Source organism: Mizuhopecten yessoensis, unplaced genomic scaffold, assembly GCF_002113885.1.
Source record: "Mizuhopecten yessoensis strain PY_sf001 unplaced genomic scaffold, ASM211388v2 scaffold10225, whole genome shotgun sequence".
NCBI lineage: Eukaryota > Metazoa > Mollusca > Bivalvia > Pectinida > Pectinidae > Mizuhopecten > Mizuhopecten yessoensis.
Window position 1 is genome coordinate 759,930 of NW_018408440.1, and position 13,465 is coordinate 773,394.

Below are 13,465 nucleotides of genomic sequence, written 5' to 3' on the forward strand. Positions count from 1 at the left end.
TAAATCAATGTCTAGGAATTTTTACATGATCACTTATATCCTTGACGACCGGTATATTTGTTTCTCGATTGAGGGGTATATATCATTCCAGGTATCACATAACACGTGGTATAGGGAATATTTATTTCGCTTTTGTTTTTTTCACTGGGTCATTTGTATTGTAACCCCGACATTGTCTTTTGTATTGACCATGTGTTCTGATTTTAGCCTTATTCTCTGACGTTGTGGTAAGTTTTGTTTTATTGGTCGCTACCTTGCATAAAGTATTGGGGAAAGCGTTCATTTATTTTGCTGACGTATCACTTCTTAAATGATTCATTGTCAGTAAATTATCAAAAGTTGCCTTGCTGCTTCAATTCTCAATATTGTTTGTCATCAATATATATAACACTAAAACATTTTGATATAGAGAACGATTTATTTCATTTTATATAAACGGAATTGGTACGCATAGAACATAAGGTACAGCTACTGTACAAACAACATGGACCAATTAACACACGAGTTGTTCCCCTTTCTTATTGAACTCATAATTTTAGGAATTAAAGTAATTATTTATATATATATAGATATAACGAATTGTATATCCACTCATCCAAATATGATGCGAGAGTGAAATGACGTCGGACGGAAAAATGAAGTACAGTCTATCATGTATGGAATAAGAAGACGCCATGGGCAGTACCATTGGAAGCGAAAGATTCGCTAGTACCATTGCTGGTTTATGTTCCGAAACGAAAACAGGCAGTACCATTCGTTAGTACCATCGCTAGCTTTTATTCCGGCAAGTAGTCGGAACCATTTGCCGCTAAAATATTTGTTGAGACGTATTCGTTTAGCATATCTTATTATATCATATTTATTGAAAATCAAAAGTCTTTAAATATAGGTTATTTGTCCACAGACTCTTTTGCCTGAAGCGGAACAAGGATCTCTCATGTAATTTGAGATACTTTGGATTATACCTTTCCTGACAACAAGATATACATGATGAAATTTGAAATATTACGACACGTGATAAACACTAAGGACGAGGTGAACATACTGAAGACAACACATTAGAACACTAATAGATAACAAGGAAGACACACGGATGACACCGCTACAAAACGTGAACATCGGTAAGTAGCGGAAGGTACAAAAACCAACTGTAACGTCAATCAGGTTAATACAATCGCCACACATGAACATAGGTAGCCGCGATGGGTATTCGAAGTGTGATGTCACGAAAGCCAAAACCAACGCCACTCGTGGACAGAGGGGCATACGTCTGTGACGTCATGCAGGTTAATACCATAGTCACTCGTGGACAGACGGGCATACATCTGTGATGTCATGCAGGTCTATACCATTGCCACTCGTGGACAGATTGGCATACACATGTGATGTCACGCAGGTTAATACCATCGCCACTTCTGGACAGATGGGCATATACCTGTGACTTCTTGGAGGTCAAAACCATCGCTACTCCTGGACAGATGGGCACACACCTGTGATGTCACGTAGGTCAATACAATTGACACTCGTGGACAACGATGGATTTAAACTTGTGACGTCATGCAGGTCAACACCATCTCCATACGTGGTAATCGGTAGCCAGCGATCGTTAACAAATTGAGCTGTGATATCACGTTAATCAATGTAATTGCCATATGTAGACATCAGTAGGCAGCGATAGATACAAAAACCAACCGCGATGTCATACAGTTAAACAGCCAATGGAATGAGATAACTTACTTTGATTTTAAGAATGTTTACTTTGATAACGAACATGTTTTTACAACATCATACAAAAACATATTTACAACAGACGAATGCAGTTCGGACTTCATACATATCATACTTTGATGCATCCACAATTTTGCGACGCGTCGGTCAAATGTACATAGTGCTTAAATCTTTAAGTGACCAACCTTTCCGTCGGCCTTTTATACATATTTATAGGCACGACATCATCTCTCACATCTGGACCACAGAACAGTGCGAACTCATATCGTGTTTTTGTCACAGAATTTGGAATGGGTCTAGCTTTTTGCGTTACAATACTGTATTGGGAATTAGGATCACGTTCTGGGTCACGGGAATGGGAGCTGAATGTATTCTGTTAAATAACAGTGGAAAATGATATAGCATTTTCGGGAATAGATCATGATCGCGAATGTTAGTGTAAGTGTTCCATTGAGGGTGCCGAAAACATGTACTCGTTCTGAGCACTTCTATGCCTTCTAGTTTTGGCGAGTGTGGATTAAATTGTTCATAATGTGTTGAGTTCTGCCTGTTCCCTGTTCTTTTTCTCGTATCGACTTTGGTTTCCGATTTTGTCCTTGTGAAGTTATGCTTTGACTGTTTTGTTTCTGTTGAAATGTACACAATAAGGCCACTGCGGAAATATAGTGTCATACTATTAAAATGTTCAAGGACGAAGAGAGCAGAAATCAACGGTTACTATTTGATGCTTTCTCTGGATAATTACATGCCTATTATGGGAGTTATTTAGGATATAGTAAGTGTATCCATACAATCAGAAACAGACACGTTTTGGCATGGTTATGTGAAGTTACAAATACACATTGCTATAAACTGAACAGAGACATAACAAATCGTCCCAGTATAAACATCTACCCGTCTATCGCTTAACGTGTAATTGGGAAACGTTAACTTAGTGATGGACAGACCATCTATTATAACTTAGTTATGATGAACAGTATTGCTTTAGAAGGCATGATAGGACATTTATAACTACTCAGAAAACTAAACATAAAGGTGATGTGATTAGAAAAAAAGAACAATAAACGTGTCGTAAAATATATAAACAGAAACTATACCCATTTAAACAGGCGGACACTCATACTTATCCTCCCTTACTTATTTGTTAACAAAAAATGACAAATACTCTTACATGTGCATCCAGTAATAATGAATACAATGGCAAATCCTAATCTCTGTCCTTTTAACTTGTTTATCAAATTAATACTCGACACATGATTGAATAGTAAGTAGTGACTTATAAAGCCGTTCACAATAAATACTTACATCTGCGTGATTCCGTAACATAAAGGAATGAATGCGCGTGCTTTACATGGTAATGCATTCGCCTACGTGTGGCTTTTTTCCATTTTTTTTTTATCTTTGACTTCAACACTTCTCTCTACATAATTATTTTAAAATAAAATCAACATAGGTTTTTCTTTCTTTAAGGATTTTTCACTAACCACACTGTTTGTCTCTCAATTTCACTAATACCAAGTCTAAACACCAGATCCATGGTACTTGTAGCTTTTCTGTTTTAGGTGCCATCTTAATCCGTGAACCTCATCGAACACTTACACTAGTAACATAACTGTCTGGTGTGGTATAGAAACAACCACCTTCGACCAATGATGAGTGTTACGTTGTTAAAGAAAAAACAAAGAAAAATTAATGATAATATAAAATGTTCCCGGTCTATTCAGTGTAATTACACAGTCGAGTTATCTTACATCCATAATTGACATGATGTCTCACTAGATACATAGTACACTAGCATATTCATTTTCTCATACATATTACACAGACGCTTTTCCTAAGCCTCTCGTGGTCTTCATCCATTATGACAATTGTTGAAATTAATGTTTTCAATCATGACACGTAAACGTAAAATGTGAGTTGAAAGTAGTTAAAATTCTCGACATAAATTTACCAAAAATTAACACCAAAATTGGATCAAAACGATAATTAACCATTTGTATGGTTTTACGATAATTACACTCAAAAATGTATTTTCTCCAAAAATAAACCGATGATAAGCAAAGGCTATTTAGATTATGATTGCTGTACAATGACAAACAATGCTGCTTTTAACAGCAAATTAATGAATATTTAGCCACGAATATTACAAACAGAGCGCCAGTACCGTTAACGTATAATACACGATTCTTATACACAGGACATATACAGAGATTTTACCGTATAATACACGATTCTTATACACAGGACATATACAGAGATTATAACAGTGTATTGAACATGAAATCATGATAAGTAATATGTTTGTTTCTAATTGTTCAAACCCGCTGAATCATAGATAGAAACAGTAAGTAGTAACGATCTATTTTTAAAACAGAGATGGAAAAGTGGAACACAGCAAGTAAATGCCTACCAACCATTTAGGATGTTTATATCAAATCTTCACGGATTTAGGATCAACGTCCTTGATTATTTGAAACATAAACAAATCTTCTCGCATTAAATAACGACTTTCTATGTTGTAAACTTTCTAATGAATCAATATCAATAATTTAATAATTTCAACAAAAATGTACTGTTTAAGTTGTTTGGAAAATAAGTCATCGAAATTCGTTTTTTTGAATCAGCGTGGTTTGAACAATTAGTCACGTGATGTAATGAAGTACCCGGAATGTACGAGATTTCTGCTACGTCTACTTTTCAATCGTTTTGTCATATTGTCAGGATCCTGTAGCACCATTGTGGTTTGTTTCGTGTGGAAACAACACTAATCTTGATCAGTGAAGCTCTTTTCCAACTTAATACAATCTCGAAACACTTCGGCCGATTCATTCATTCATTATAATGGTTGGAAGAATCTGCAATCCAACGAGGCACTCCGAACGGTAGCAGTCTTGAAGAGCATTCGAAATCGAGATGTCAACTAAACAGAGCGGTTTCCTCCCTTTGATTACTAAATGTCTGCCACAGCTACATACACGATACCATACAGTTACTTCAGTTAAATATAACTTGCATATTTCTTGGCTTCTTGAAATGTAATTTGAAAAAAGAAAAAATCAAACGTGAAAGACTGTAAGACGAAACGTTTGTTTATAATACCATCAAGTACCTTTACAGCATTTTAATGAACAAGTTAGTAGAGTTGGTTCACAAAAGAAATGTAGTTATGAGGGGATGCCTGGGAATAAACCAATCCAAAGCTATAGAAGGTATTACGGTTAGTAGCAGTGTGATTTAAACAAGTGGTTTACACTTGCCGGGAGGATACGCGCGTCTTATACTACACTATCGCTCTACATCTCCGTCATTACATCCTCCATTTGAATTGTGGGTAATGTACTCATAATTAGAGAACACGTGGGTAACGTTGGTGCCGTGTGCATTCTTTGAAGATGTCGTTTCTCTCGTGCAACCATGGTAACCGATAGTTTCCGATTGTAATTTTTATAAATGACACTATCTTGCGATCGTTTCACCACTTTGATGCACTCTAGATTTTTCGGTGAGTGTCTATAACGCGGTTCCATTGGTTGAAGTATCCGTATACTGTCCCACTGCTTGAAGAATAACACCACAGCTACAACCCAAATGGCTATCAGGATGAGGAGGATGATGGCCTCCTCCGGGTAAATAGAATTACGGGCCAGGCGCAGGTAGTTCTCTGGAACAAACAACGAACACAAAATAAATTCTCTGAAACACATGAAATTAGTACAACAACATGTTTTCTGGAACAAACAACGCACACTTCCATTAACTATAAAACTGATCACATGGAACACATGGAATTAGGATAACAACTAGTACTCTGGAATGAAGAACAAAATTATAGAAGTATAGCATTAACTCTTTTGAAGACACAACCCAATTTCTAACTCGCTTGAATAGACTATATATATCTAGAAAAATAATCGAGCTCTTTTGATCACACGAAGTATATATATACATCTGCAGAGGAACTGGACGGAGTCAAACAACTCTCCAGAACACACAATATATACATAAAGGGACACACAACGCCTAGCTGTATAAACACCCAAACTCGCGCGGCAACGATAGTTGTAATGGGCAAGGATTACAGAAATTATTTTAAATTGATCTATATGTAGAATGTTAGTTTTGGTATTGGGCAAGGATTACAGAAATTATTTTAAATTGATCTATATGTAGGATTTTAGTTGTATAGGGCAAGGATTACAGAAATTATTTTAAATTGATCTATACATGTAGGATGTTAGTTGTATTGGGCAAGGATTACAGAAGTTATTTTAAATTGATATATATGTAGAATGTTAGTTTTGGTATTGGGCAAGGATTACAGAAATTATTTTAAATTGATCTATATGTAGGATTTTAGTTGTATTGGGCAAGGATTACAGAAACTATTTCAAATTGGTCTATATGTAGGATGTTAGTTGCAAGAAAGACTGAAACAATTTGGGATTTAAAAAGTATACGTTGTTTTAGGAACGAGTGATTACGTGAAAAGCGTATTACAAATATTTCTCAAGGACACGTCTATATCAAATCTGAGTTTTAGAGATGGCTGTTTCAGAATTGTCAAGTTTTGTTGGATAAATTAAATACACATAGTTCTGGAAAGTATTCTTCAACCAACAGAATAGTATGAGCATATCTAAACGTGAAAGAAAAGGCTCGGGCAGGTATCTAATGATCGGGCATTTATCTAATGATTGGGCAGGTATCAAATGATAGGGCGGGTATCTAATGATCGGGCAGGTATCAAATGATTGGGCAGGTATCAAATGATAGGGCAGGGATCTAATGATCGGGCAGGTATCAAATGATTGGGCAGGTATCAAATGATAGGGCAGGTATCTAATGATCGGGCATGTATCTAATGATTGGGCAGGTATCAAATGATAGGGCAGGTATCTAATGATCGGGCAGGTATCAAATGATCGGGCAGGTATCTAATGATAGGGCAGGTATCTAATGATCGGGCAGGTATCAAATGATTGGGCAGGTATCAAATGATAGGGCAGGTATCCAATGATCGGGCAGGTATCTAATGATCGGGCAGGTATCTAATGATTGGGCAGGTATCAAATGATCGGGCAGGTATCAAATGATAGGGCAGGTATCTAATGATCGGACAGGTATCCAATGATCGGGCAGGTATCTACATGGTAAATAGTTGGGTATAATGTGGAAGAGTTAACAGATTGAACGGAAGTTATTTTAGATAATGTTTGAAAATAAAGGTTCTCACGAAGTGCTTCAGACGTATATAAACAAACATTCACTTCATTGGGTTACTCATTCGCTGAAAATGGGAAGTTAATATCCTGCTGATATGCACAAATATTCAATGAAAAACTAAATCAACACAAATGTGTATGACGTCTAAACACGTGAACCTCTCGTTCTACTACTAATATTATTGGAGGCGTTGTTTTCTTAGTACTAAAGAAAGGATTTTTTCCATTATGATTTTTGGGATATTCTTGCGGACATAACACAATCATCTAGGCAATGAGAACATTGTTTGAATATTTCATTCACAATTGGAAGAAAATGAAACTAAGTGAGTTAGACTGTAATTAAACGAAATTTCTTGCTAAATGAATGTAAAAGCAATGGATAGTTAAATAGACATGCAATATGTCTCCCAGCAAACAACCAACTAGACTATTTACATCGCTACTTTTTTATCAAGGCAAGTAGTAAAAACAGCTTCTTCCTATTTGCCATGTTGAGTCGCCCTTACTGCCGCTCTGCTAATGGTGATGTGACACTCGGCGAATGTTACAAACTCACGATGTCCTTGTACAGTATAAAAGTGTGTCAAGCATAGCTCAGTACCTCAAGCCGGGATCAGGGTCGTTTCTCATCAATCCATATTCTACAGAACCAGCAGGAATCTCCTAACCCCCACGAGGTCGGAAGATTGTCTTTAATGCCTTCGTGAGTCTGAACAGTGTTTTAATGTAAACAATCATGAGAATTGAGTTTGCAGAGGGCAGATATAACTAGCACTGTAGGTTATATCTATCTGACCATCTCGGCTTGGGGTAAGGATCTAGGGATCTACAACCTTTTAAAAGCTGTATCACAGCTATATTTCATGAAATAATAAACAAGGGTGCAAGAAAATAATCGGTGTTACATCAAGTAATTGTATTGTCTAGCGTCACGTGATAATTATAATATGACGTCCTGTCAACATTGCATATAATGGAGACTGGAAAACACTGAACGTATCGGGTTAGTCACACCAAACTGCATTATTTACTCATAATTCAATTAACCTGTCTAAATCAATTTACCTGTCTAAATCAAAAATGAAAATCATATGGTAAATTATAAATCGATATGGAATAAAGATGATATTTTATGTTGCAGCGAAAAGTTGTACCGTTATGAATTGTTCTTTTGCGATGTATCGGATATTTATTTCACAACACTTCAGACACGACATTTCATTCGTTTTACCTTAAGAAGTATTGATGCGACTTAAATGGACGTAACGGCCGTAAGCAAAATATGTATGCTTCGTTTGGCTTTCTTGATCGATTTACTAAATTTTTAAATAGGTTTTCCTGAATTCGTTAGATTTATCCTTCGAAGTCAGGTAATTTACATGCCTTGTCCATGCCAATGTACTATAGACCTTCGTGCCACATCGCTATAACAAGACATATTTCGGGTTTTTTAACCGGTTCGATATCAGGTATTCCAGGAAAGATTATAAAACAGTTTTGAGAAACATTATGTCAGTCTCATTTGATGTTACATCACCAAGCTGAGGAACACTAAGACTCACGGACATTGAGTTTTGTTATGATAGGTAAGCAATATAACTTTATGATGATAATAAAAGAATTCACAAGACTTTGAAGCAAAATATGACGTCATAGACTAATGGTGGTTACGTCAACGTCTAGAATTTTCAAATGTTTTCAGTGTCTTCAGAATAGATCAACTGTTCGGAAACTCTTTTTAAATGCCCAGTTAATTTGCAGATATTTTGACAAAATCATATATCTGTGTAGTGTTTAATACGGATGCTATTGTTAAAACGTACACGTGCAGAAATTTAAATTAATCGTCTCAGGGCATTACCCTAAAGTTTGTCGCGATGTCGCTGTTAACGCTGGGTTAACATCTTATAAAGCTGACATGCTAGTCTCGTTTACACAGCTGCTTTTAACGGCAACAACAACAGTGTGTGTTTTTATCGAGAGTAAAGCTAACAGGGAACCTATTATGATTGTATCTTATCCAGTAATCTATTTTGTTATCCTAGCAATATCGTACATGTTCCATTTGCTTACACAACGTCTGGTGCAGCTGGGACATGCGATTATATTTACGGAAACCGTAACAACAGTAAGAAGTAGTCTTCTTCGGAAACATTTCCTGATGTGTAACTTATCCGTATCTCTACAGTCTTTTTAAAACGTATTGACGTGTTAATGTATTCTTTGTTCATATTTTGCCCGAGTTTCATCGATTTTCAGTTCGAATTACGGTCATGCCTGCACTTCGGTTCAGGCTCTTGTTATTGATTTTGATGATGTTCTCGAAACTTTACTAAACCTAAATATTTGATCTTCAAAAGTGTTTGATGCTCACCGGTAATTGATACGTAGTTACCCGTACTCATATGACCCTGGCTGTTGTGTCTCCTTAGTTACCCGTACTCATACGACCCTGGATGTTGTGTCTCCCTAGTTAGCCGTACTCATACGACCCTGGATGTTGTGTCTCCCTAGTTACCCGTACTCATATGGCCATGGCTGTTGTGTCTCCCTAGTTAGCCGTAATCATACGACCCTGGATGTTGTGTCTCCCTAGTTAGCCGTACTCATATACGCGACCCTGGATGTTGTGTCTCCCTAGTTAGCCGTACTCATACGACCATGACTGTTGTGTCTCCCTAGTTACCCGTACTCATATGACCCTGGCTGTTGTGTCTCCCTAGTTACCCGTACTCATACGACCCTGACTGTTGTGCCTCCCTAGTTATCCATACTCATTCGACCCTGACTGTTGTATCTCCCTAGTTACCCGTACTCATACGACCCTGACTGTTGTATCTCCCTAGTTACCCGTACTCATATGACCATGGCTGTTGTGTCTCCCTAGTTACCCGTACTCATATGACCCTGGCTGTTGTGTCTCCCTAGTTACCCGTACTCATATGACCCTGACTGTTGTATCTCCCTAGTTACCCGTACTCATACGACCCTGGCTGTTGTATCTCCCTAGTTACCCGTACTCATATGACCCTGGCTGTTGTATCTCCCTAGTTACCCGTACTCATACGACCCTGGCTGTGGCGAGGACGTTAAAACCAAAAAAAAAAAAAAAAAAAAAAAAGGGAATCTACGCTTTGGGAACTGCGTTTTCCCGGCATGACTAAAAACACGTGGGACAGGGATACTTTACCTCTCTTAACATCATTACAGAGACCATTCTGAAATTGGAAAAAAATAATCCTAAATCACATTTTGACAAATTTACATACCATTTGTGGAACCTTTCTTAATATTTTCGATTTATTGTTCACGGCTAAGCTACATCGCAGTGGGTTTTTAGGTCACCTGAGCTTTAGCTCAAGTGACCTATTGCTATCCGTTTTCGTCCGTCGTCGTCCGTCGTCCGTCGTCCGTCGTCCGTTAACATTTTACATTTCAAACTTAAAGTCAAGTTCTGCTGGGCCGATTGAACTGAAAGTTGGTAGGAATGATCGCCTCATGGTCCTGACAAAGTGTTGTTATTTTTCGGGTCAATCAGAAATACAATTTGGCTGCCATGGCCGCTATTTTGCTACTAAGTTCTAATAGGCCGATCTCACTTAAAATTGGTCTAGGAATGATCAGCTCATGGTCCTGACAAAGTTAAGTTAACATTATACTATTTTTTACTCAAATTGGTACATATTTCAACAACAAAAATAAATACTATAGACTCAGGTGACCGTTAAGGCCCATGGGCCTCTTGTTTTTCTAAGAACATGTTTTATTTTGTGGTTCAATACATATATAAAAATATATAAAACATGATCACTATACTTCATTTTAATTAGCTGCAATATGCATTAAATATACTTATTCATTACATATGCATCTATATATTTGAAAATAGATTGCAAACAAGTAAAAGTTGGCATGATGCTCATATGTTCTTAAAGTGTATTGAGACAGAAAATAAAAATGCAACCTGATCAAGATAAATGAGGGAGTGACGCTGAAGGAGGAGGGTTCACACTTTGGTTATCGTGTGTTGTTTCTGTGACTGAAGGAGGAGGGTTCACACTTTGGTTATCGTGTGTTGTTCCTGTGACTGAAGGAGGAGGGTTCACACTTTGGTTATCGTGGGTTGTTTCTGTGACTGAAGGAGGAGGGTTCACACTTTGGTTATCGTGTGTTGTTTCTGTGCGTGAATCTCGCGTTACTCGTTATTGATATGATGCTTTAGCATGTACAAGTAATAGAACCTCCATCCAACTAGTGCCAAAACAAACATACATCTGTATTACCTTTGTACAGAACTATGGGGAAGGTATTTAGTGATCGTGAGATAAGAATGGAGGTCAGTTTAAAGGATATCGACATCTGTATTACCTTTGTACAGAACTATGGGAAAGGTATTCAGTGGTCGTGAGATAAGAATGGAGGTCAGTTTTAAGGATATCGACATCAAAAAGAAGTAAGAGATTGTATTTCAATAATTGTCTGACTCTTACTTAGTCTTCATTTAGTACTGATTTGTAAACAAATCATCTCTCGTAACCAAACTTTGTAACTTTGTAGTAACATTGTAACATGTTTGATACACACATCTCCCTTTATGCTGTAGTCTACATATGTCTCAGAACACTTTAAAATACTTGAACTGTTTTCCTGTTGACCTCCTTAGTACCAGTGACGAGCCTTTATGGACGAAATGGTCATATTGTGCAGTAATGTACAAAAAAGACTCAACAAATAGTCTCCCTTTCTTCGTTTTAGAGAGATTATTTCACACCATCGGTCAAGCAGCTTAGCACCTTCTTCTACTGAAAGCAGTTGTTACTTTTGTGCCAACAGTTTAGCAATGATAAATAAAAGTGTCAAAAAGGTATAAAGAAAATATGCCCCATTTGAACTTCAATCCCTCAACGTAACAAACACATGTGAGTGCATTATGAAAAGTTCTTTTACACAACCAATAACATTTTCTATGTGACGTTTCAATGACTTGTACGATATGTACACTGTCACCCTCATCAGACAAAGGATTTTTTTCTGATGAAGGTAACAGTGTACATATCGTACAAGTCATCGAAACGTCACATAGAAAATGTTATTGGTTGTGTAAAAAAGAACTTTTCATAATCCATACTTACCAACCTGAAGAAAATGTTTCGAAATACAGGTGATTGCAGCTTTAATGCAGTATGCCAAAAAATGAATTTCACTGCGACAGTCTGACATGACGATCTAACTAAACCGTTGACAAAACAACAAAAGCTAAAACAGAATAGAAAGTCAGTAGGATATTTAATGTCTTACAAAATGTTTCAAAATTATGCTCAAAATGTTTCACAAATGACCCGTAGTTTCGTCAAAATGCGGAAATGTACTAAATAGCTTCTCTTGTTTTATACCCTCATATTTCGGAATGATCGGAGCTGCTGAACTTAATTTAACAAAATAGGATGAAGGCATAATCCTAAAATATATCAATGCAAAATAAATACATAAAACCCCCCACAAAAAAACCCAAATAAACTATCGGAATGAGACAAACTCCTAGCGGGACATCTTGGCGGTGATTGTGCGTGATGAGGCTAGGGGATGGTGCGTGACGAGGCAAGGGGATGGTGCGTGATGAGGCTAGGGGATGGTGCGTGATGAGGCTAGGGGATGGTGTGTGATGAGGCTAGGGGGTGGTGTGTGATGAGGCTAGGGGATGGTGCGTGATGAGGCTAGGGGATGGTGCGTGATGAGGCTAGGGGATGGCTAAGGACATGTTTTACCACATCAAACATTAGGTAATATAGTGTACGGACTCCGAGGTAATGAAGAGACTTGAGAACACACAATAGAGCCGTTCTTTTGTTTTCTGATATCGATCTCATCAGAAAATCTATCAGCGAGGTCTGCTGTCCTATTTACCAGGTTAACCTAAATATAAATATTAATGGTGGCGTTTCCGGGAGAATCAAATGCTGTTCAAACACAGCATACCCTGAATACACACTATAACGCGAAACCCCTCTCTCCGATATCGGCGTGTGTTGAACAATATTTGGACTGCTTCGGAGTGAGATGAGAACTACACAAACTCGCGTATAACGTTACGTCCAATAATACCTTGCGGATTTAAAGATATCATCTCGTCATACTGACAGTTTAAAGCATGGTAAACAAGTTGCAAAACACGCTCAACTATATGTCACCGTTCAATTTTGTTCTAAAGTTTTTAACTAGACACTATAACGTGTATGGCTGGTTTAACTAGCTACTATAACACGTGTATAGCTGGTTTAACTAGCTGCTATAACATTTATATAGCTGGTTCAACTAGCTACTATAACACGTGTATGACTGGTTTAACTAGCTAATATTACACGTGTATGGCTGGTTTAACTAGACACTATAACACGTGTATGGCTGGTTTAACTAGACACTATAACACGTATATGGCTGGTTTAACTAGCTAATATTACACGTGTATGACTGGTTTAACTAGACACTATAACACGTGTATGACTGGTTTGACT

The 13,465-nt window shown here is 37.4% G+C and overlaps 1 protein-coding gene across 1 annotated transcript in view; it reads right to left on the reverse strand.

Annotated features, from left to right (window-relative positions):
* Positions 1-402: 402 nt before the first annotated feature.
* The window catches only part of LOC110459801, a gene marked incomplete at its 5' end in the record, with an annotated part of 126,474 nt that continues 113,411 nt past the window's right edge, over positions 403-13,465 (reverse strand). Inside the window, one exon of the mRNA XM_021512249.1 lies at positions 403-5,389. Within this exon, the coding sequence (XP_021367924.1) occupies positions 5,022-5,389 (368 nt within the window). The remainder of the gene's footprint in view (positions 5,390-13,465) is intronic.